The 24,975-nt window shown below is 44.5% G+C and overlaps 5 protein-coding genes across 8 annotated transcripts; 3 read left to right on the top strand and 2 right to left on the bottom strand.

Moving 5' to 3' along the window:
• The first annotated feature begins 1,208 nt into the window (after nt 1-1,208).
• LOC148294139 (uncharacterized) lies at nt 1,209-2,612 on the top strand. The gene is made up of 2 exons (XM_088254199.1): nt 1,209-1,781; nt 1,852-2,612. Exons 1-2 carry the CDS (start codon nt 1,224-1,226, stop codon nt 2,500-2,502), a joined length of 1,209 nt encoding a protein of 402 aa, XP_088110325.1. The 5' UTR covers nt 1,209-1,223; the 3' UTR covers nt 2,503-2,612.
• A 7,603-nt stretch (nt 2,613-10,215) lies between these two features.
• Nucleotides 10,216-13,962, top strand: LOC110760149 (oligopeptide transporter 1-like). Its single transcript, XM_021962356.2, has 7 exons — nt 10,216-10,739; nt 11,062-11,504; nt 11,603-11,700; nt 11,826-12,398; nt 12,504-12,771; nt 12,877-13,059; nt 13,170-13,962. Exons 1-7 carry the CDS (start codon nt 10,664-10,666, stop codon nt 13,788-13,790), a joined length of 2,262 nt encoding a protein of 753 aa, XP_021818048.1. The 5' UTR covers nt 10,216-10,663; the 3' UTR covers nt 13,791-13,962.
• Nucleotides 13,963-14,385: 423 nt separating this feature from the next.
• On the top strand, nt 14,386-18,439 carry LOC110760152 (oligopeptide transporter 1-like). Its single transcript, XM_021962361.2, has 7 exons — nt 14,386-14,624; nt 15,000-15,442; nt 15,743-15,840; nt 16,100-16,672; nt 16,964-17,231; nt 17,417-17,599; nt 17,705-18,439. The coding sequence occupies exons 1-7, from the start codon at nt 14,564-14,566 to the stop codon at nt 18,323-18,325; spliced, it is 2,247 nt and encodes a 748-aa protein (XP_021818053.2). The 5' UTR covers nt 14,386-14,563; the 3' UTR covers nt 18,326-18,439.
• Nucleotides 15,225-20,598, bottom strand: LOC110760153 (pentatricopeptide repeat-containing protein At5g66520-like). Of its 4 annotated transcripts, none has more exons than XM_088254244.1 (2): nt 18,607-20,598; nt 15,225-15,335 (listed from the first exon to the last, which is right to left on the bottom strand). In XM_088254244.1, coding segments are annotated over exons 1-2 (1,884 nt in total). In that variant the 5' UTR covers nt 20,490-20,598; the 3' UTR covers nt 15,225-15,334. The 4 variants fall into 4 exon arrangements, with proteins under 4 accessions (XP_088110370.1, XP_021818054.2, XP_021818055.2 ...); XM_021962362.2 differs by lacking the exon at nt 15,225-15,335 and adding an exon at nt 15,385-15,566; XM_021962363.2 differs by lacking the exon at nt 15,225-15,335 and adding an exon at nt 17,075-17,213.
• A 434-nt stretch (nt 20,599-21,032) lies between these two features.
• EMB2731 (ER membrane protein complex subunit 8/9 homolog) lies at nt 21,033-23,399 on the bottom strand. Its single transcript, XM_088254245.1, has 5 exons — nt 23,027-23,399; nt 22,726-22,872; nt 22,569-22,628; nt 21,480-21,643; nt 21,033-21,391 (listed from the first exon to the last, which is right to left on the bottom strand). The coding sequence occupies exons 1-5, from the start codon at nt 23,231-23,233 to the stop codon at nt 21,361-21,363; spliced, it is 609 nt and encodes a 202-aa protein (XP_088110371.1). The 5' UTR covers nt 23,234-23,399; the 3' UTR covers nt 21,033-21,360.
• Nucleotides 23,400-24,975: the final 1,576 nt, after the last annotated feature.

Raw genomic sequence — 24,975 nt, 5'->3', positions numbered from 1 at the left:
GGATTCTAGCACAGCCCTTAGTGTACGTTCGTGTGTTGTTTGTAGATGTCAGATACCGAATCCGAGCGTAGGCGTAGTCCGAGGGCATTCGAGGATGAGTCGTCCTCGGGGAGTTCTGCCGAAGAGAGTGGGAGTTCTGAATCTGTGAGCTCTTCGAGCTGTGAGATAGTGGAGGGGGCAGGAGGGCGTGCCGAGGCTGGGGGTACTTCAACGAGGGTGCCTGGGGGTGATGAGCCTTCGACCTCGGGTCGTGAGGCCGATGGGGGTGGTGTCTCTGTTGCCGTTCCCGGGGAAGGGGTGCTGAGGGTCGTCAGGGGTAGGCAACGGATCCCGATGGCGAAGCCCACGGAACCTGTGTTCGGAGTAGATGACTTAGAGCCGAACACACTGACCGAATCCGAGTTGGCGAAGATTCGGTCGGAGTACAACATTCCGGAATCGGTAGGGATGCGAATTCCGGAGCCCTTAGAGTCGCTAAGTGACAATGACAAGGGGGTGGTCTTCTTCACAGATGTGTTTAAGCATGGCCTTCGGCTGCCGTTAAAGCATTCGGTGCAGAAGATCCTGGCGGCGATCGGTTATGCGCCAGGGCAGTATAACCCAAATTTTTGGATTACGCTGCTCGGGACGATCACGGCGTTCAGCTTGGCCGGTGAGGGGGAGCCAAGCTACGAACAGTTCGCCCAGCTGTACAGTGTGACGAGGGCGAAGAGTGCCGATCATGGAGGGTGGGTTCAGTCCAACTGTCTCTCGGCAGGGCAGCGTGGGCACTTTGTGGTGGGGGTGCCGAGCTCTCAAAAGACGTGGCGCAAGCGTCGAGTGATTGTCTCCGGTGATTGGGAATCGGCACCCGGAGTTATCGTTGAGAGGAGGATTCCTACGTCCTTCCAGACAGTCGGTAGGGTAGAACCTGCCGTTCGGCAGGGTTAATAGTGTTGTGTTTTTTTTTTTTTTTTTTTTTTTTTTTTTATTTTTTTTTTTTTTTTTTTTTTTGGGGTACTGACCGTTGGTATTTTGGTTTCAGTGTCCTTGAAACGGCCGGCCGCACCGATCAGAGAGATTGAAGCAATCGAGAGGGTGAGAGCGAAGATTGCCGAAGAAGATCGGTTTTGTAAGGAGCTGCTCTACTTCCGGAATCTGTTCAAGGCAGGCCTGATCGGTAGGGCCGAACACGATCGGAGGGTGAAGGAGGAAGAGGAAGAAGAAAAAAGGCAAAGTAAGAGATGCCGTTCGGCAGGGTTGGTGTTTTTTTCTATGCTGCCGTTTCCTTTTTGACATCGTGCTTTTCCTGTTTTGCAGTGGCAGGAGGGAGGCCTATGAGCGAGGCGACGAGGAGGCGTCTGGAGGGGCAAGGGGCGCCAAAGACGAAGAAGGTTCAGTCCCCCGGGCCGAAGAAGAGAAAGACGGCAGGGCCAGCGGGAGGGACGTCGGCTGATGAGCAGACGGTGGCTGACCGCCGGAGGGAGAAGAGGGCGGCGGAGGCAGAGGTCGTTCGGGAGGCTCACCTCCAAATGACGGGCAAACGGCAGATCGAGGGTCCCATCGATGTGACGCCGTTGCCGAAACGGCCAAGGGGCCCGAACGAGGGGACATCGGTGTTGATCCCTGATGATGAGGTGGAGGGAGAGGAGGGACCGGTTAACATCGCGTGTCCTCGGAAGGCTGTGCCGTTCATCAACTGTATGATTGACGGTGCTCAGATGGAGCTGGCTGAGCTGGAGCAACTGTCAACGAAGACGTTGCGTGAACAAACCGGTCGGGCCTTCCGTCTCCAAGCAGCGGTAAGTGTAGGATTTGTAGCTTAAGGATACTTTGATTCGGCATGTATGAATGTGTCCGTTGGTGTGGCAGGCTAATATGGACATGTGGCTCTGCGCGAAGCGAGCTGTGAATGCTGCCGAACGGTACCAAAAGAGATTTGAAGAGGGCCGTTCGAAGATCGCTGATGCCGGAAAGATGCTGCAGGAGGCGGACCAGCGTGCCGAGGAGAATGCGGCGAAAATTGCTGAGCTGGCGTCGAAGCTGGCGGCGGCCGAGCTGGACGTGATGGCTGCCCATGAGGCGAAGGCAGCGGTAGAGGTGGCGATGGATGCGGCCGAGCGGTCGCATGCCAGGGAGCTAGTAGAGGAGAAGGCGAAGGCCGTTGCGGACTACCGATCGTCGGAGGAGTTTACACGTTTGGTGGATAGAGAGGTCATGGAGCAATGTGACGACTTTCTCTATCGAGTCAAACGGTATAATGCTGACAAGAAGCTGAACCTGAACTTCCTCCGGGATCCACCACCGCTGCCGGAAGGGGTGACCGAAGAGATGGTGGAGGCCTACAAGGGCGAGGATGCCGAGGCCGAGGAAACCGACGACACCGATTCAAGCAGTGGGGAGGAAGGTCATCCCGGGCCGAGGGCTGCCGTTACGTCTACTGCCGAGCCGTCGACTGATCCTGTGCCTGCGTCAGCTGATGTCGATGTTGTAGCGACCGAAGCCGATCCACCCACCTCGTAGACTTTTGTTTTTAACATTTTTGAGCGTGCCGAACGGCGTATTGTAAAGACAGATGGCCCTTCTGTGGCCCCTTATTTATCAATGTTCAGTTTGTTTCGGGTTAATGTGCCATGTCCCTTAATTCTGTATGTGCGCATGTCGAATGTAGAGTATGTCTGACATAATATTGCTGAATGGTAGTGCCGTATGTATAGAATAGGGAGTTCCAAATTAAACCGATTACAAAAGTTGATGACCGAAGGGGCGTTCACTTGTAGTAATATTTGAGATGTTCTATATTCCAAGGGTGGCCGAGGGTTTGACCATCGGTACCACGCAAACGGTAAGTGCCTGGGCGGCAGATGGTGACAACTTCGTAAGGACCTTCCCAAGATGGACCAAGGGTGCCGTCGTTGGAGTCCTTGGTGGCGAGGGAGATTTTGCGTAGTACCCAGTCCCCTACTTTAAACGATCGGCTTCTGACGCGCGAGTCGTAGTAGCGGGAAGTCCGTTGTTTGTAGGCGGCATTCCGAAGCTGAGCCTGGGAACGGTGTTCCTCAATGAGGTCCAGGTTGAGAGTGAGCTGGGCCTCGTTTTGCTCTGGCTCGTAAGATGCCGTTCGGCACGATGGTGCGTTGATCTCGACTGGAACAACGGCTTCGGAACCGAAGGCAAGGGAAAATGGCGTCTCGCCAGTCGACCGTCGATAGGAGGTATTAATGGCCCATAGCGCTTCCGGAAGGAGATCGGGCCAAGCTCCTTTAGCTGTCCCAAGCTTTTTCTTCAGCGTCTTCTTGATGATCTTGTTGATTGCTTCGACTTGGCCGTTCGACTGCGGATGTGCTGGGGAGGCGAAGAACAGGTTGATGCCAAATCGGTGGCATAGGTGCCGGAACTGAGAGGAGTCGAATTGTTTTCCGTTGTCGGTGATTATTGCGTTCGGGAGGCCGAATCGACAAATGATATTCTTCCATACGAAATGTTCAACCCTGGCTGCAGTGATTGTTGCCAAAGCTTCGGCTTCGGTCCACTTGGTAAAGTAGTCGACGGCGACGATGGCGAATTTGACCTGTCCCTTGCCCTGGGGCATAGGGCCGATGAGGTCTAAACCCCATTGGGCAAAGGGCCATGGGCTAACAATCGGAGAGAGTGGTTCGGCAGGCAGCTTTGGAACGGAGCCGAAACGCTGGCATTGATCGCACTTCTGGACCAGGGTGGTGGCATCGGCATGGAGAGTCGGCCAGTAGTACCCTTGCCGAATGGTCTTGAAAGCCAATGATCTAGCCCCAGAATGGTCCCCACAGGCCCCCTCGTGAATCTCTCGTAGGACGTAGTTTCCCTGCTGCGGGGTCATGCACCGAAGCAATGGTAAGGAGTGACCACGCCGATAGAGAATCTGATTCAGAAGGAGGTATCGTGCCGATCGGCGGCGGATAGTCGTTGCTTCAGGTTTGGGGCCAGGCAACGTGCCGTTGGCGAGGTAGGCGTGGATAGGATCCATCCAACTTGGATCCTGCCGAACGGCATGTACTTCGAGGTCGGTGGTACTGCGCCGAGTGAGGACCTCGATCGGCACACGGCGCCCTATGTTGTCGTCGATCGCTGATGCAAGGCGTGATAGAGCATCGGCGTGGCTGTTCTCGGATCTGGGGATCTGTTGAACTTGGTACGCAGTGAAGTGGTGCAGCAATCGGCGAGCGTGTGTCAAGTAGGCAACCATCGAAGTGTCCTTGGCTTCAAATTCAGTCAGTATCTGGTTCACGACAAGTTGTGAGTCGCTACAGATCCTGAGTTGCTGAGCGCCCATTTCTTTAGCGAGCCGAAGGCCGGCCAACAGAGCTTCATATTCGGCTTCGTTGTTGGAAGTCCGGAATTGGAATCGGATGGCATATTCGATGGTTGTCTGGTCAGGGGCCTTGAGTACCAAGCCGGCTCCGCTGCCCTGTCGGTTGGACGAACCGTCCACGTAGAGAGTCCAAAGTGGAATTGACGGATTAAAGATTCCTTCGGTCGGGTGGGCGACTGGTACCGTCGAAGATGAATCGGATGCGGCGTCCTTCGAAACTGGCCCCTCGGACGCGGTTAACTCAGAGATGAAATCGGCTACAGCCTGTCCCTTCTCGGCAGGACGAGGGTGGTAGCGGATGTCGAATTCGCCGAGCTCGATGGCCCATTTGACTAGCCGACCGGATGTCTCCGGTCTCTGGAGTATCTGGCGCAGAGGCTGATTGGTGAGGACGGTAACACTGTGAGCCTGAAAGTATGGCCGAAGCTTGCGTGCTGAAAGGACGAGAGCGTAGGCGAGTTTTTCGAGCTCGGGGTACCGAATCTCAGCGTCTTGCAAAGCATGGCTAATGTAGAAAATGGGGAGTTCGATGCCGTTCGGCTTGCGAATGAGCACAGAGCTAAGTGCCGTTGCCGAAACCGAGAGGTAGAGGATGAGTTCTTCGCCGGGGAGAGGAGTGGATAATAGGGGTGCTCTGCTCATGTAGGCCTTAAGATCTTGGAAGGCGCGATCGCATTCGGTAGTCCAGACAATCTGCCGTTTGCTTCCTTTGAGGGCTTTGAAGAATGGAGCGCACCGATCGGTAGCCTTGGAGATGAACCGGGCTAGAGCGGCGACACGCCCAGTCAGACTCTGAATGTCCTTTTGTGTCTTCGGGACCTGCATGTCGAGTAATGCCTTGATTTTTTCAGGGTTGGCCTCGATTCCTCGTTGGCTGATCATGAAGCCGAGAAATTTGCCCGAGGAAACGCCGAAGGCACACTTGCTCGGGTTGAGGCGCATGTTGTACTTTTTTAAGACGCCGAACATGAGCGAAAGGTTGTGGAGATGAGAATCGGCCGTTCTGCTCTTGACCAGCATGTCGTCCACATAGACTTCCATCGAGGTGCCAATGAGGTCGGAAAAAATTTTGTTGACCAATCGCTGGTATGTCGCCCCAGCGTTCTTCAGGCCGAACGGCATGACGTTGTAGCAGTAAAGTCCCTTGTCGGTGATGAATGCCGTGTGTTCGCGATCGGTAGGGCACATGAATATTTGGTTGTAGCCTGAGTATGCATCCATGAAGCTGAGAAGTTCATGGCCTGCCGTGGCATCCACCATCTGATCGATCCGTGGCAGAGGAAAGCTGTCCTTTGGGCAAGCCCTGTTTAAATCGGTATAGTCTTGACACATTCTCCAGGCGCCGTTTGATTTTTTGACTAAAACCGAATTTGCCAGCCAAATTGGGTAGGTTACTTCCTGGATGAAGCCGATGGTCTTCAGTTTGTCTACTTCGAGCCTCATTGCCTCATACCGTTCGGCATCGTAGGCCCGCCGTTTCTGCCTGATGGGTTTGAAAGTGGAGCAGATGCTGAGCTTGTGGCTGATGACACTCGGGGCGATGCCGGGCATATCGTCGTATGACCAGGCGAAGACTTCTGCATTGGTTTGCAGGAAGGTGATAAAATCGGCCCTGAGTGCCGGACTCAAGGTTGTACCGATTCGAACTTGTCTGTCCGGTTGTGCTTCGGAGAGGGTGACTGGTTCTAAATCTTCGGCGGGTTGCGCTTGCGGGGTTACAGTCTCATCTCGGGGGTCATCTGGTTTGTCCGTCCCCCTGCCGTTCGGTACGCCCAAGCTGGTGGCGACCGAGTATGTTTCGCGAAGCGCAGCCCTTGCCGATTCCTTGGTTGCCGAAACGTAACACGTCCGTGCACTCAATTGGTCCCCTCGCACTTGGCCGACGCCAGCGTGTGTGGGGAACTTGAGGAGGAGCATGTGTGGTGACAGCATGGCCTTCATTTTTGTGAGCGCCGTCCTGCCGATGATAGCGTTGTATGCCGTTGGGCAGTCGACCACTAGAAAATGGGTGTAGAGGACCGTTCGTCTGGGGATGGTACCGACAGCGAACGGGAGCTGGACACTGCCGATTGGTTCAACCACGTCGCCAGAGAAGCTCAGGAGAGGGGTGATATCCTTGTTCAGATGCCGAGGGTCCACGCCGAGGGCGTTGAAAGCGTCGGCGAATAGCACGTTGACCGAACTGCCGGTGTCGATGAGGATTCGGCCTACGTCGAAATCCGATATATCAGCCCGTATGATCATAGGATCAGAGTGGGGGAAGATGATGCCTCGCTCTTCTTCTTCAGAAAAGGTGATAGGTTCCCAACCGTTGCGTTGAATTTTGTCATTGCGTCCTCCCGCCACGCTGAGGATTTGTGGATGCCGTACGGCACGAACGTAGTTTTTAACGGATCGGTTGCTGGCTTCGGCAATAGGCGCCCCTCCACTGATCATATTGATCTGCCGATTCAATGAGTTATCCGTTGCTGGCCTGGTGTTTAAATACTGATCCAGCTTTCCGTCATTGATGAGGCGTTCAACGATTTTGCGCAGCGCGATGCATGATTCCGTATCATGGCCGTTGTATTGGTGGTACCGGCAGAAGACACCGGTGTCTTTTTCGCTCTGGCGAGGGAGTTTCCGATTGTTCGGCTTCGGTATCATATCCCCTTCGGTCAGGAGAACTTGCTCATAAGTGGTGTTGAGCAAAGTGAAGATTTCGTCTGGCCGATTCCCCTTGTGGTTGCCCTTCTTGTTGTTGTCCTGCCGTTCCCGGAAGTTGTCCTTCCGCTTGTTTCGCTGAGTGGAAAAAGCAGGGACAGGGGGTGCCATTCGGTAGGGGGCCTGGTTTGCCGATCGGTCGACCGGGAATCGGTCGTAGTTCTGCGTTGGAGGCTGATCGGTCAACGCCGTTTTGTTTATTGGGGTCGAAGCCGATCCCTTGGAGTTGAAATGCTCAGCCTTGGCGTGGATAGCCGCCTGTTTCATTAATTCGGAGTAGGTGGTCCAGTTGCTGCTGTGGACCAAATAACGAAACTGAGACGACCGAAGGCCGCTTTTGAAGGCACCGAAGGCCGCCCTGTCGTCAGTTTCCGGACATCTGGAGTACTCATGGCTGAACCTAGCCGCATATTCCCTCAACGGCTCATCGTCTTGCTGCCGAACGGTATATAGATCATCGGCGGAATATAGGCGATCGGTCTGAATCATAAAATGGTTGAGGAAGGTTTGCTTCAACTGATTGAAATTGTCGACCGTGTCTGGCTCCATCCGATAGAACCAATTCAGAGCGGCTCCGGTCAGGGTGGAGGGGAATAGCAAACATTGGCCTTCGTCCGTCAGTCCTTTGCAACCCAGAGCTGATTGGAAGGTATGAATGTGGGTAACGGGATCTTCGACCCCCGAATAAAACGATATGCGGAGTGCTTGGACCTCCTTCTCGTGTCTGAATGTCCGGATTCGATTGGTGAACGGCCCTGGCTGTACCGTTCCCCATGTTGGTGTCCGAGCCTGGTCTTGTTCCTTCTCGATGCGAGTCATCTTCTGTAGGAGGAGACGAATAGTCGGATCGGTAGATGGAAGATCGTCACCAAAGGGTTCGATCGCTCGGTTCCCTGTGCGTTGGTCAGTATTGTGACCTCGCCTTCCTTGGTCTGCCGTTCGGCTGGGGCTTCTCTCGTAATTTCCTTTTCGCCGATCGTTGTCTTGGTTTGATCGGTGGCTGTGGCGTCGTGCAGAGGGCCCTGCCGATGAGATTGTGGTTCCCGGGGATGTTGGAACATAATCTGATTCGTCCGTCTCTTCCAGGCCGATCGCGCCGTACCTCTGGCGTAAGGGGGATTTTGGTCCAAGTACCTCCAGGCGTGGATCGTCTAGCTTCGCCCGGACCTGGATGGGTGATGACTGCCGTTCCCTGCGCCGATCGTTGATCCTCTCGCGGCAATCAGAATAAACGCGATATTCGGGATGGCGTTCCTTCGGAGTGGGCACGAACAGTCTTCGGGAGACAGTTGGTCCGTTCGCGGCCTGCTGCTTCCCTCTATCCTGGAAAGTGGGCTTTCGTACGCTTTTAAACGATTTCTCCTGCCGAAGCTGTGTGGCTGGTTCCCGATCGTTCTGCAACTGGGCGGAGAGTGTTTGTTGTTGATGCAGTTGCCTCTGGGTGTCATCCAGTTTGGAGGCGAGAACATTGTTGTGCTCCTGCATTCTTGCCATATCCTGCTGTAGGGTCTCCATCCGAGCCTCCAGGGTGGTCGGTCGAGCAGGTGTCTGAAGCAAGGGAGTTGGATTCGGCTCGCCAACGAGGCCGAGGATGGGGCCATCGGTAGGGAGGGCCGAAGATGGATTCATTTTTTGGTCTCAGAGTTCTTTGTTTTGAGATATGGGTTGATCGATAAGCGATTCCCACAGACGGCGCCAATCTGTTGGCGCTAAATCTTGAATAGATAGAGATGAGTGCAACTTACAAGTGGGATGGACGATCAAGAGATCGATTGGGTGTTGGATGCCGATTCTTCCTGTCCTTGGATGCTGATCCTGAATAGAAGATAAGCGAAGCTCGTGAGGTCTATGGAACCGGTGTGGAACCAGCCTAAGACCCTCCGATGCTCAAGTAAGATTGTTTTTAAGAGCTCTTGCTGTTGACCATATAGAAGTATAAAAGTCAAGCTGAAAAGTCTTACCCCTGTATTGTAGTGGGAGGGGCATACTTATAGAGGGCATTTAGTATGCTCTTAGCGCTCATTTTCGATGTGGGACTCGTGGGAGGGCCCTATGAGGTTGACACGAGTCCTTAGATATTTCAGGCGGGTGCTACGAGGTTGATTCTGCAGAATCGGTAGGGGATACCGATTGTAGGCTGTGTTGGGCCCTGTAATGATCTTTTGCTGCTTTGAGACAATATCATCAGTAGCCTATGCCGATTGTCCGAGGCCTTGGGTGCTTGGGCGAGTTTATGAGATCCACGTGTCGTTGTACGAGTGGAGGGTCAGATATGGTACAAACACATGCCGTTAACTTTCATCCAATTTTCTATTAAATTGCTGACGTGGAACATGTGTGGAGCCCATACATCCAATGGTATAAAGGCACATGGCTGTAAATAAAATAAAATAACTTTTAAAACTTAAAATCCCTTAAAAAACACTTTTTAAATATTTAAATTTTTTTAGGGAAAAAAAAAAAAGCAGCTATCCATTAACCAAGGGGTTGCCACCGAACCCTATTTGACAATTTGGACACCGTTGAGGGTAGTTGCATGGTTTTTATTTATTTATAAATGTATTTTAAGTTTTAAAATATTTAAAATATATTTTATTTTTTTTAAAGCCACGTGGCTCTATACCATTGGATGTGTTGGCTCCACACATGTGCCATGTCAGCAATGTAACAGAAAATTTAAAGGAAGCTAACGGCAGGAACCATTTTGATGTGTGGAGGGTAACGTTAAGGACCATTAATGTCACAAAAAAACGTTAGGGACAAAAGGTGATAATTTTGCAAACCTCAGGGACCATTAGTGATAAAAAAAAAAACCAAATTTAAAAATACATATAAACAATTTTAAATTATATAAGTTAAGATAAGAAAAAAACAACTTGACTGGATGAGCTCAACATCACTTGACTTGTAAGTTATTGACAGCTCTCAATTAGTCCCATAATTTCATTTTGCCAACTACCGCTGGCTGATATTAATTCGCATAGCTGTCATCCCCCCAAAATTGGAGGTCCAGATCACTCATTGTCAACACACAAGTCGCCACTGTTTCATATTTTTCATACATTATTTTCTGGTATACAAAATCATATTTTTCATATAAAGAAAAGAAGACCTAGAAGAATCACAACAATCAATTTTTTTTTTCACTTACCTTTTTCTTTTGGGTTCATTTTTCCGTTAGGTGGGGGCCAAGAAGAAGTCTAGATTCATTTTCCTTTTCATTTTGTGCACATGAAGATTTGTCTTTTATACAAGAACATGCAGTAGAATCCTTCCAAAATTCACATACGCACAAGTTCATTTCGGAAGTCAAATTGCTCATGCTATAAATGCATGATAAGATCACAACCAACAGGATATAGCAGAAAAGGCTGTGTCTTTGACCCTTTTGTGCATCATCACACCAGAGCTGAGGCCAAAAAAACTGGTTTCTTGAAAAAGAAACTACCAGCATTGCTTTATTTCTAAAAGCACCCAGCCTGGACGTCATTCCAAGCTTGTGCACCTCAAAACTTAAGTAAACAACAAACCAAGTAGCTTGTGTATAAAATTAGCGATGTGTGCTTGCAGTCATTGAGCGGTTGGCTGTCCTTATTTCTACCAGGAGAGAGAAAGTGAGAGAGAAAGAGAGAGATGGCAGCTTATGTTGAGGATGGAGTTCCTGAAGAAAAGTTGCCTGGGAAGCTTCAGTCAGATCTTGATGTAATTGGTAAGTCCCTCTAAGCTAGTTCTACTCCTTGTATCTCTCTCTGGAATTCCTCTGTTTTACTCTCAGCATGTTTATGCAGAATTGGTTATGTCAAGATTGGATTGGATCCCATTTCAGTTATGAAATTTTCATGGTGTTTCTTGTATATGTGATGAAATGTGTTTGAATGTTCTTGAATGACATCAAGAATGGGTTGACAGAGCCATGATAATTGATTTGAATGAGATATTGCTACTTTGCTTAAAAAGTTTCTCCTTTTGAAGAGTTGCAATTTGTTGTTAGAAATTCACTCTGCAATGTTGCCAATTTGCTCATGCTGCAGGTGATGAAGTGAATGACAACCCAATTGAGCAAGTTAGGCTAACTGTTTCAACCACCGATGACCCTTCACAGCCAACCTTGACATTTCGTACATGGGTTCTTGGGATAATTTCATGCTCCGTTCTTGCTTTTATGAACCAATTTTTCGGGTACCGCCAGAATCAGCTGTATGTTTCTTCGGTCTCGGCGCAAATTCTTGTCCTCCCTCTTGGAAAGTTGATGGCTGCTACCCTTCCAGAGAAGCCAATCCGATTCCCATTCACAAAGTGGTCGTTTTCATTGAATCCGGGGCCTTTCAACTTGAAAGAACATGTGCTGATCACCATTTTCGCCAACTCGGGATCAAACAGCGTTTACGCTGTTAACATTATCACAATTGTTTTGGCTTTCTACCACAGGAAAATGCATCCTGCAGCAGCCTTCTTGTTAGCTCAAACCACTCAGGTGAATTTATGGCAAAGTGTTTCTTTGGTGTGTTTTCTTGCTTTCTTGGTAATTGTTTGTGTTGTGGAAATTCATGTTTTCTGTATGAAATTTTGCAGATGCTTGGGTATGGATGGGCTGGCATTTTCAGAAAATATCTTGTTGACTCTCCTTACATGTGGTGGCCTTCAAATCTGGTTCAGGTCTCTCTTTTCAGGTATTTTATTTCCACCCTCTTTCCTATCTGTCATATTGAATGAATTTAGCACCCACTTCAAATTGAAAATCATTTCTTTATTTTTTTTCTATAATTGTTGAGCAAATTTATAATTTTAATGACAGGGCATTGCACGAAAAGGAAAAGAGACCGAAGGGAGGCCGCACTAGGCTGCAGTTCTTCTTCATGGTTTTCATATGCAGCTTTTCTTACTACATTGTTCCAAGTTTTCTTTTCCCCTCCATTTCTGCTTTCTCCTTTGTTTGCTGGATATGGAAGGACTCCATCACTGCCCAACAGATTGGTTCCGGCATGCATGGCCTTGGCATAGGCTCCTTCGGCTTTGATTGGGCCACTGTTGCTGGCTTCTTAGGCAGTCCATTAGCCACACCCGGATTTGCTACCATTAACATCTTAATTGGTTTTGTCTTGATTGTTTACGTTGTCACCCCCATTGCTTATTGGAACAACGCCTATGAAGCTAAGAAGTTTCCAATCTTTTCGTCACACACTTTTGACTCCACTGGCCAGATCTATAACATTTCCACGGTTCTGGATCAGCAAAATTTCGACATTAATATGGTTAGGTACAACGGTTACAGCAAGCTCTATCTCAGTACCTTCTTTGCCTTCACTTATGGGTTGAGCTTTGCCACTTTGACAGCTACTATTTCCCATGTTGCTCTCTTCCATGGAAGGTAAGCCTTTTTGACATCAGTTTTTAACTGTAAACTGAGCAATATTTCTTTAGAGCTAATAAATTCTTCATTGTCTTTCTTGCTTCTGGTGACATACATGAGCAGAACAATCTGGCAGATGTGGAAAAAGACAACTAGTGCAGTGAGAGATCAGGTTGGAGATATCCACACCAGGCTGATGAAGAAGAACTATGAAGCAGTGCCCCAATGGTGGTTTCACATCATCCTTGTTTTAATGGTTGCTCTTGCTATCTTTTGCTGTGAAGGTTTTGGCAAACAGCTCCAACTTCCATGGTGGGGAGTTTTAATGGCTTGTGGAATTGCACTATTTTTCACCTTACCCATCGGCATCATTCAAGCCACCACAAACCAGGTATATGGTCAAGAAAACATTAAATCTGAACAATTTGTTACACATTTCCTTCAAAGCGGTTCACATTAAGTTGCAATTTCTCATTTAATTATACAAACTCTGCAGCAACCGGGGCTTAACGTGATCACAGAGTTAATTATCGGATACATTTACCCAGGAAAGCCTCTTGCTAATGTGGCTTTCAAGACCTATGGATATATCAGCATGTCACAAGGACTTATGTTTCTTCAGGACTTCAAATTAGGACACTACATGAAGATCCCTCCTAAGTCCATGTTTGTTGTGCAGGTAATGAATTACATAACCTCATATCAATTTCTGTTCATATTTCTGATAAAATTATCCACTCATTTCTATTCCCCCTCCTTTTTTTTTTTTTTTTTTGCAATAATCTTCAGTTAGTTGGAACAATAGTTGCTTCAAGTGTCTACTTTGGCACATCTTGGTGGCTTCTCACAACCATTGAGCACATCTGTGATCCATCAAAGCTGCCAGTGGGAAGTCCATGGACATGTCCTGGTGATGATGTGTTCTACAATGCATCAATCATTTGGGGTGTCATTGGGCCCCTCAGAATGTTCACTGACAAAGGAGTCTACCCAGAGCTCAACTGGTTCTTCCTCATTGGCTTATTGGCACCTGTCCCTGTTTGGCTGCTCTCTAAACAATTTCCCAACCAAAGGTGGATCAAGCTCATAAACATGCCCATTATACTTGGAGCCACAGGTTACATGCCTCCTGCTAGGGCTGTGAACTATTTGACATGGCTTACAGTTGGGATTTTCTTCAACTTTTATGTGTTTAGAAAGTACAAGGGCTGGTGGGCTAGGCACAACTATATCCTCTCTGCTGCTTTGGATGCTGGTGTGGCCTTCACAGCAGTTCTGCTATATTTCATCCTCCAATCCAAGGATATCATGGGTCCAAACTGGTGGGGCCTACAAGCTGATGACCATTGCCCGCTCGCCACGTGTCCCACGGCACCGGGTATAGTTGCCAAAGGCTGTCCAGTTCTCTGAGATTAATGTAATTCACATGTGCCTGTGCAAATCATATATAGTTAGCCCAGTTCTGGCTGATTGGTGGTAATGGATATGAAGCTGTACAGTTGATTAATTAGTTTGTATTACCTTGAAGCTGCAGACTCAGATTTTAGTCAAAATGTAATAAGTTATTTAGTACTTTGCATAATTTGAAAACTAGTCTATGAAAACATGCTTTAATACTGAAATAAGTGGCATATAATCTTTAATAAATAACATTATCATATATCAAGCCACCAAGCCATTCACATTCGCTATAAAGTTCCATACAAAGAAAACAAATTTAGATGCAAATATATATATGCTGACGTCACTAATGCTAATTGTACTTCATGTCAAAACTCGCCAACTAGATGCATATTAAGGATTTCCCACATCACATAAATATTTCCAAATTTAGATTTTTGTGTCTTTGACCAGTACTCCATTGCACTAGAGTTTAGGCCCTAAAAACTGGTTTCTTGAAAGAGCATTGCTTTTTGGACCACATTCTTTCTTTTTTGTTCGAAATCTCCATTAAAAGTGGGACTTGAATTACATTAGTTTTGTATAAGAAGGAGTCAGTAAGATGGTCAATAAATGTGTTTCGAATAAACTTCGTTCTTCTTGAGAAAAGAAAAGTTTTAAGAATTGCGCGTTTGCTTTATTTGTAGAGTGGAGTCTATATTACTGCAAGCTTGTTCTTTGCAGAAGCCTAGCATGCACATTAATGGTATTCTTTGAGAGAGAGTAAAAGGAGGCAAAGAAAGATGACGGTCTACGAAGATGGCGACGGTGAAACCAAGTCTCATTCCAAGATCCATGTCATTGGTAAGTCCCCCTAGCAAACATTTATGCAGAAAAGCACTAAAAGCAAACATTTGTGTGAAATGTAACACTAGGTGACGGTGTTATTGTCGCACACCCCAAACAATTACTTAGAAAATGTTTTTATTTTCATTCTATATATCATCGTAATGATAAGAGTGAATCCATTGAAAATAACACCGAAACATCTTGTGATCAAATGTCACACAGCTATGTTGGTGACTAAGTTAAAAACACTATCCAGTAGTCCATTGATTTGTCTCTCTGAAATCTTAAGCTATCCTTTTAGCTTTCTATTTTCCAGGAATTCAACACTTTATCAATCAAATCTACAATTAATTAACTGATGTTGTCAAACATTTGTTGATGCAAAAACAGATGATGAAGTGGACGACAACCCAATTGAGCAAGTTAGGCTAACAGTTCCAATCACAGATGACCCATCAGAGCCAACCATTACATTTCGAACATGGGTGCTTGGCCTATTATCATGCACCACTCTTGCTTTTGTCAACCAGTTTTTTGGGTACCGCCAAAATCAGCTCTTCATTTCTTCAGTGTCTGCCCAAATTTTGGTCCTCCCGCTGGGCAAGTTGATGGCTGCGGTCCTTCCAACAACACAATTTTCAGTCCCCTTCACAAAATGGTCCTTCTCATTCAATCCGGGGCCTTTCAGTATGAAGGAGCACGTTTTGATCACCATATTTGCAAACTCTGGATCCAACAGTGTTTATGCAGTCAACATCATCACAATTGTCAAGGCTTACTACCACAGAAGTATTCATGTTATGGCAGCCTTCTTGTTAGCTCACACCACTCAGGTAAAAAATTTACATTCGGGAGAAATGCTAAGGACAATTGCCTGCGCACGAGCAAGTGGATGGTTGCCTTGCCGGTTGTTGATGCAAGTTGGTTCACAATGCATTAACGGTTGATAGTCATTCACTGCACGATAGCACTGACACTGTAGTGAAAAAGATAACATGCATTTACATTACCAGTCTTTATTTCTTCAAAACCTGCCATCTTTTATTTGAATTATTCTGTCACTCAACATTATTACGTTTGTGACAAAAACAGTCAGTCTCACATAAATTTTTGTGTGTATGGAATCTTTTCAGATGCTTGGATATGGATGGGCTGGATTATTCAGAAGATACCTTGTTGACTCCCCTTACATGTGGTGGCCCGGTAATTTGGTTCAAGTCTCTCTATTCAGGTACTTTAATTTAATTTGTCAAATTGAAACAATTTCAGCTAATTGAGTCTGTAATACCGTACTACATTATAATTACTCATCCTGCACATGAGGTCCGGTGTTTTCAATTCCCTCTCCATCAATATCGCTTATATTAAAAAGAATAATTCATCAATGTTTTCTTTTCTTCATGTTTATTTCTCTTTCTTGTCTTGTGTATAATTGTGAACCACCAAATTAATTAATTAATTAGTTAGTTTATAATGTGCATTAATGGCAGGGCATTGCATGAAAAGGAAAAGAGACGCAGAGGAGGCCGTACAAAGATGCAGTTCTTCATCATTATTTTCGTAAGCAGCTTTGCTTACTACATTATCCCAAGTTTCTTCTTCCCCTCCATAACAGCTCTCTCCTTAGTTTGCTGGATTTGGAAGGACTCAGTCACAGCACAGCAGATTGGTTCAGGGCTCAAGGGCCTTGGAATTGGCTCTTTTGCCCTTGATTGGTCCACCATTGCTGCCTTCTTGACCAGCCCCTTAGCCTATCCTGATGTTGCAGTCATTAACATGTTGATTGGTTTTATTGTGATCTTTTACATTGTTACCCCCATTGCCTATTGGACCAATGCATATGATGCTAAGAGGTTCCCAATATTTTCCTCTCACACTTTTGACCATGATGGCCAAACCTACAACGTCAGTCGAATTTTGGATGAGAAAGCTTTCGATATGAATTTGAAGGAGTATAACAGTTATAGTAAACTCTACCTCAGTGTCTACTTTGCCTACGGCTATGGATGGGGCTTTGCCACTCTCACAGCTACTATTTCACATGTTGCCCTCTTTTATGGAAAGTAAGTTTTTCGGGTGCTGGAGTTTCGATAAGATTTTTACGGTTTACTACATTCACTCCCGAATCCTGAATCTCGAGTCCCAAGTCCTATGTTAAACGTATGTACATTAGTATCAAGTGACCGAAATCAAAACCTAATCCAACACCTGACTTGATATATAATAGAATGAATCTTATTTAAGGATGACAATCTAATTTCCTAAACTCTGCGATGTTTCTTTTACATCTAAGCTAATTAATAAATTTTTCATTGTTTTCTTCCCCTTTGTGTGGCATCATGCATCATGAACAGAGAAATATGGCAACTGTGGAAGAAGACGACTGGTGCAATGAAGAATCAGGTTGGAGACATCCACACGAGACTAATGAAGAGTAACTATGAATCAGTCCCTGAATGGTGGTTCCAAACCATCCTTGTTGTAATGGTTGCTCTTGCCATCTATACTTGTGAAGGGTTCGGCAAACAGCTCCAACTTCCATGGTGGGGAGTTTTACTAGCTTGTGCCATTGCACTATCTTTCACCTTACCCATCGGGGTTATTCTTGCCACAACAAACATGGTATGATTTTGGTCATTTCATTTATATACAATCGTATCGTACATACTCTTTTGTTAGATTGAAAACATATACGTACATACATGAATACGCCTACGAATATCTACTATATGTTCAGTATTCGGCATAATTCTGTTTTAAAGACTCGTAGTAATTTTTCATTTTTCATTTCAATATTTATTGTGCAGCAACCAGGCCTCAACATAATTACAGAGCTAATTATCGGGTATATGTACCCAGGGAAGCCTCTTGCTAATGTGGCTTTCAAGACCTATGGATATATCAGCATGTCACAAGCACTCATGTTTCTTGGTGACTTTAAATTAGGTCACTATATGAAGATCCCTCCTAAGGACATGTTTTTTGTGCAGGTAATTATCAAGAAAACTCCATTTGTCACCATTTGTTTCAGTTGTTTTTCTTATGTCCGATATAATGGAACATACACATGCAATTTTCCCTTTTTGTATGTTCAGTTAGCTGGAACACTGGCAGCTACAAGTGCCTACTTTGCCACATCTTGGTGGCTTCTGACAACTGTCGAGAACATCTGCAATCCGGCAAAGTTGCCAGAGGGGAGTCCATGGACATGTCCTGGTGATGATGTGTTCTACAATGCTTCGATCATATGGGGAGTCATAGGGCCACTCAGAATGTTCACTAGCAAAGGAATCTACCCAGAGTTGAACTGGTTCTTCCTCATCGGCCTTTTGTCACCCATTCCCGGTTGGCTGCTCCATAAAAAATTCCCCAACAAAAAGTGGATTAGGCACATAAATATGCCTGTAATCCTTGGATCAACAAGTATGATGCCACCAGCTAAAGCTGTAAACTATTCGTCATGGTTTGCAGTTGGAATTTTCTTCAACTTCTTTGTTTACAGAAGGTACAAGGAGTGGTGGGCTAGGCATAACTATATCCTATCAGCTGCTTTGGATGCTGGAGTGGCCTTTACTGCTGTTATCCTATATTTCGCCCTCCAATCCAAGAATATTATGGGACCAAAGTGGTGGGGTCTGGACCAAGATGACCATTGTCCATTGGCTAAGTGCCCCACAGCACCAGGGATAGTGACCAAAGGGTGTCCAGTTTTTTGAGATTCGTCAAAATCCTCTTAGAATAAATGCCCATTTAATTTTGCAAATCTTAGCTAAGTTTTCTAGTTTCGATGATGATGAAGAAGATGTAGCAGCATAGTTATTTAGTTTGAATAACTTAAAAGGCAGATTTTAGTCTTGTGCAATTAAATAGTTTGTTTATTTTTCATAACTTGGAACCAGAGATGCAAGCATGCTTTGAAACTGAAATGTGTTGCATATAATCTAAAATTCAATATCTTTGAAAATGATGTTAGCACTAGGAGTCTAGATCCTCTTACCAGTAATCCCTGCAGGAACAAGAACCATCTTTGAAACAATGGAAGCGGTTCCGGTCACGCACGACTATCTCTCTATTAACAATTGCTGATATAAGTTTGAAAGCAGCATGGCAGTCCTCACAAACACGAAGATTCTTCATAATGCGAATTGGTGTTCCAGGTCCCGTGTTCATCAACCCAAAAACCAGCGCTAATTTCTCGCTATGGCGATAGAGAAATTTTTCCTTCTGATCCTCTTCCATGTCTAGCAGAACAACTGAAGTGTTAGGCACATAACCCTTCAGCTTCATTTTTTCAACTAGTTTCTCCCACATTTGGAAGATCTCCTGAGCTTGAGGATGGGCTTCATCCCCAGCAACAAACTCATGAATCACCCCATCTACTGTGATTGAACTCCACCCAGGTGTCTTCTTCACCCCTCGATCCCTCATTAGCTTTCTCACTCGCGCTGTGTCTTCCCACCTTTGTGCTTCTGCATAAATGTTTGACAAAACCACATAGTATCCATCATTAAGTGGATCTAATTCAGAAAGGTGCTTTGTTGCTTCTTCAGCCAGTTCAATGTTTCCGTGAACTTTGCATCCACCAAGCAGAGCTCCCCATGCAACACTATTCGGCTTGATAGGCATGTTCATAATAAACTCATAAGCCTCTTGAAGGAGCCCTGCCCTACTCAAAAGATCAACCATACAACCATAATGCTCAATTCGAGGAACTATACCATAATCATTAGTCATGCTGGTGAAGAATTCACGACCTTGATCCACAAACCCAATGTGGCTACAAGCATGCAAGAGTCCGACAAAGGTTACATCATTTGGATCCATGCCTATCTGAATCATCCTAGAGAAAAGTCTCAAAGCTTCCTCAGCTTGTCCATGCATGGCAAGCCCTGCAATCATAGCTGACCATGACACAACCGTTCGTTCTTTCATCCCATCGAAAACTGTACAGGCATCCTCCAAGCATCCACATTTGACATACATCTCAATCAAAGTGTTGGAAATACGAACATTTCTGCTAAACCCGCTTTGGTTTGAGTACTCATGAATTCTCCTACCCAAACCCAAGTCACCCAAATCAGCACAAGCCGCAAGAACAGCCACTACAGTCACCTCATTTGGCCTCACACCAGCCTCTTCCATCTCCAAAAATAGACTAATAGCCTCCTTAGGCTTCCCGCATTGGACAAACCCTGAAATCATCAAAGTCCATGACCTCACACTTCTCTCGGGCATCCGTGAAAACAAATCGTAGGCTTCCTTAATATCACCCCTCTTTACCAACTGGGTCATCATTATATTCCATGTCACGACATCTCGTTGCGACATTTTATCAAACAACAACCAAGCATCCCGCACTTTACCACACAAAGCATACAAATTCAAGATCATATTCATCAAAAACAAATTCGACTGAAACCCAAGTTTCTCCACATAACCATGCAAAACTCTACCATTGGAAACATCCAACAAACGCGTACACGCCTTTAAAACAAAAGACAGAGTGAAACTATCAGGCAAAACATGAAAACTCTGCAACTGATAAAAAAGCATAACTGCATCAATGGGATCATTGCCTTCGGCGAAGGCCTTCAAGCACGAATTCCACGCCAAAATCTCAGGGTTTTCGAGGTGTTTGAAGATTTTCTGAGCGTAACAGAAACTGGGATTGAGAGAGCAGACGAAGGCGATTCGAGTGAGAGGGAGGGAAGTGAGAGGAGTGTTGGTTTTGATGAGGTGGGCATGGAGTTGTTTGAGCTCTAATGGGGAGCTGAAGTTGTGGAGAAGATGGGTTGTGAGGTTTTGTGAATTGGGTCTGTGAGTGTGAGAGTCTGTGTGGTTGAGAGGAGGAAGATGGAGGGAAGTGACAGTTGAAAGCATTTCAACTTTTGAAGGTCGTTGTTCTTTTCACTTCTAAGGCTTCGACCTTTGTGTATGTTTGTGTTGGAGCATATATATTTCGGCGAATATTGAGCGGCCATATGTGAAAAAGGGAAATTTTGTAGGTGACTTAGTTACTCTAATTAAATTATATTGTATCAATTCCTTCCTATCATCTTTTTGGGAAAAAAAATTAATCCTAATTAAATAAGGAAAATTCTTCAAGCAACACACCTTCATGCGTGGGGTTTTAACACAAGGACAACCTCTTGATGAAAAACGGAATACATGAAAAATTATGTATATAAAAAAATAAGATATCATTTGCTTAGATTATGTATATAAAAAAACTATTGGTTTTCTACCTTCCTAACAAAATCTCTTTCGCATTATGGTTTTCATGTAGATTTATTTGGCCATAAAACCCAGGTATAATCGCGTTCAGATTGTCGAACAACATGCAACTTAACATTGTGCCAACAACACAGCATGGCATTGGCATCAAATACCAAGCCTTTCACTAGCTGTTCAGTCAATCACAAATTTGATACAAAGAAAAGATAACATTAGGCTCAAAAATGACATTTTGTTCCGATTCTACAACCATAAACTCCATTTTAAGTGATCAAGAAAAGAACATACTGAAACCCTTTAGTATCAAACATTAAAGTATACGAGAAGATAACTGATATCCAGTTGTTTACATCTCGAAAGTTTCTTACAAACAATAAACCAAGATTACGGTCAATCTGTCTGATTTCTCTGATAAGTCACCCCTTGTCCTCTGAAACCCAGCATGAGAAACTGAGTTGAGCATGAAGCCATTTGTAATATTTGAAGAGTAGCACATATGTTGACAGCAATGCCAAGTTTACTTGAACAGTTCTGGGTTCAGCCAATCCCTGTACATTACATTTCCAGTCAACTACAATTTACTTATCAATATAAAAATTGGTTGAAAATAAAAGTATAATGATGTATCGCACTCACTTGCTAATGTCATCAAGGTGATCATCAAAATCTACAACATCCTGCCATTTTTCAGTTGAGATATAATCCAGTAGAACAACATTTGATGATGGCTCCTTGATGGTTAATTGATTTCCATCAGAGCCGACTAACTTCCAAATCCTAGATGCATCCTTTGTGTAAAGCTGAATGTTTTTTTAAACATTGAAATAGATTAGGAAGGAGAATTTCCAGGACAAATTACACTGAAATAAACAACCACATAATACAAAATTACATGAATATAGCACGAAGTTAATGTCTGAGAAGATGAAGTCACAAACAATGGTTCCAACATACAGAATCAAGAGAAATAACTGCTTGATGGTCTAACAAACGAAAAAGATACGGATTACACCAGGGGAGAAAGACTACCTATCCAAGCCCATTTGAACTTTATAAATTAGCTGAAAAAATAATGATTTCGAACTTGATGTTTTTGTTTGCCGAATAACATTAATTAGGTATTAACCAATTCCTTCAACAACTCTATTGAAATCCTTTCCGAACATTGTAAGGATACTGTAAGATGTTGAGAAGCAGCTCTTCAAGATGCACTGAACTGAAATTCTATTAAAAATTCTGACAGCTTTTAGGGAAAGGGAAAACCATGGAAAACATGAGTTTCCCACAAATAATGTTGAGCATAGATTAGCAATTAGAAAAGTTTGATGTTTGTGTATATCCGCAGAGAGTAGGTGGATTCTGGCATTGCCAATTTCGACAAATAGCTTATGAAGTGGAAGAAACGCATGTATTGTTAATCCACACCAATAGCTCCAATCTCCCCAAAGCAGTATTGTTAATTTATTGTTACTAGAAAAGCAAAGAAACACGTACCATAAACAAATCCTCTCTCATTTTGTTTAACTAATTACCATACTACAAGCAGTTCATAACTAAAGATACTCATACACCCATCATATAATATAATTAACATAATTAGACAAAGAAAATGATCAACGCTTCTTTCATTAAAAAAAAAAATGATCAATGCTTCTTCATACCAAAAAAAAAAAAAACAAGAACATATTAACCCCAAGAAAAGAAAAAATAGTTAAAGGTACCCACCTGCATTACGGGGCTCCGGTCCTTAGTTCTTGTCAAAGCTTCAAGCTTCCTGTTGTCTAACTGAAAATGGATGAAAATACATAGAATAAAATTCCATATCAAACAAGCAGCAAACAAACTACAAAAACAGAGGTTCATGGACGAACGAATCACACACCAAAAGAATTGCGGCTTGAGGAAGATAGCGATAGATGTGATCGCCGATATTCTTGGCAATGCCGCCGAGCTCGTGATCGTCAAACCTCTCGTTGGCGTGAAAATAGCCCACAATGCTCACTCCTTTAGCAGCATAGTGCTCCTCTATCTGACCCAATTCAATCAAAACAACAAAAATTAAATCTCTTTTCAAGAAATTCGAACTCTGTTTGTTTCGTGGGAAAATTCAATTTAAGATTTTGAAACCCTAGAGGGAGAAGTGTGATGAGAGAGAAAGAAGGAGGAGGGTATGTGGGAATCACCAGGATGAGGGAGATCTCGAGTTGGGGGAGGAGGCCGATTTGCGAGTGGAAGAGAGGGACGGAGTCCGTTATCTCGACGGCGTCGTTTTGGGAGGAGACGCGGCCGAGGAGGACGGCGTTGACGGCGGAGCTCTTGTGCTTGAGAGCGTGCAGCACCAGCTTTATGTAGGCATTCTGTGCGATCTCGTATCGTAACTCGCCACCCATCACTCACTGAGTTGGACTTCAGTTGCTGAATCGCCGGCTCAACAGAAAGTGACAGAGAGACTGAGAAAGCAGAGCAGAGAAGAGCAGAGAGTCCAATTTTTCAATGTTTTTTTTTAAGTTTGGGGATCTAGACGATGTTCCACGAATATTATTATGTAATGCTTCTAATATATCTCTCTCTCACGCGGTGTCTTCTTTTTTTCTTCTTTTGTGGTTTCTTTTTTGCATAGATGTCATTAATTTCTGTTTTAGGGATGTTTTCTGTAATCATATTAATTATAAGGTCATAAAACAAAATATCAAGATTAATAACTAATGCATCAACCAGTTAATTATTGGTATTTCTCTTTTGAACGGTTTAAGTTACCCCAAATTCGAATTCCCGTAAATAATAAATAAATAAAAAGTAATGAAAATATTGTGTTATTTTATGATCACGTGATATGTACTATAGGAAGAGAGGTGTATGCACTCAGAATAAGCAAGTCTCTCAACATCACGGAAAAAAAAATATTATATACTAATCATTTGAGCTACAAACCTCTACACTTTTTAATCAATTGCACATTACCCTCTCACGGCATATTAGTGAATCGCAAATGGTTGCTATCCTTTGTTAGTATAAAACGGCATATTAGTGAATCGCAAATGGTTGCTATCCTTTGTTAGTATAAATTTAAAATCACAAATCACATGCAACGAGAAACGACTCGAGCAATTCGCATTGCCCTTGCTGAAAAATTCCCTAAATTGCTTGTTTGAGAACAGACAAGGGCTATCAACATGCTTGGAGACGTAGCTTAAAGCATCAAAGTTTATATTGGTCAACGGAAATTACTCAACGAGGAGAAAGACTGGGCACAATTCACACAAATTCAGCTTCATTTAATCCTCTTTTTCTTATCTTTTTTGAATTTCGTCCTCAAAGTTGTGCGACACTTTTCACGTGCAAAATTGAGCATGCAAAGCATTCATCACAACAATTTTTGCCGCATTTGGGCCAAAAAGATGGGGGAAAAGGATATAACAAGGGACATTGCTGCAAAACCACCAAAATGTGCGCCAGAATCATTTGGGAGGGAGCCTACGCTTCTCCGAAGTTGAAAAACTTTTAGAAAAAACAGGAGGTACATAAGCAATTTCTAAAATACAATCACAGCCAGTGTTTCAACTTGTACAAAGAAGGCCTCAATCAACCAAACGACCAAAAATAACCTAGGAAAATAAGTCAAAGTCGTATTTGCACTTCACAAGATCACCGCCAACAGCCAAACTGGGAAAAATAGCGTTAAAGGGTACATCTTATATAATTTATATATCGTTTATAGATTCACCAATGAAAGAATATACGAGGATAAGAAACTGCTAAACATAATTTCAACAGAAAGCAGCACATGAATTAAACAGTTATATACTGGCTTGACTGACAACAAAATTCAAGGAGAGACATTGTTTCCACTTTGTGCCATGCTATTTTGCAGAGCGTTTAATTTACCAATAAAAACCACCTGTATTCCCAGAGTCCCATCCAAATTAAACTTGGTTAAGAGCAAGCATCCGGGTAATTTATCTATTCTTCACAACTAATGGAAGAACCTCCACAGAAACACAAGTAAAAGTGCCAATGACACAATGGTCATTGCTAGAGCTCTCAATTTATATCAATTCCTTGTTATCTTTTAAACTAATATTTCAAACTAAAAGACATTTCACTATGAACTCCATCATTTCGGACTAACTAG

This window comes from Prunus avium, chromosome 6, assembly GCF_965620075.1.
Source record: "Prunus avium chromosome 6, drPruAviu1.hap1.1, whole genome shotgun sequence".
Lineage (NCBI taxonomy): Eukaryota > Viridiplantae > Streptophyta > Magnoliopsida > Rosales > Rosaceae > Prunus > Prunus avium.
Note: the sequence above shows the minus strand (reverse complement) of the source record. Positions and strands in the feature narration are given on the sequence as shown.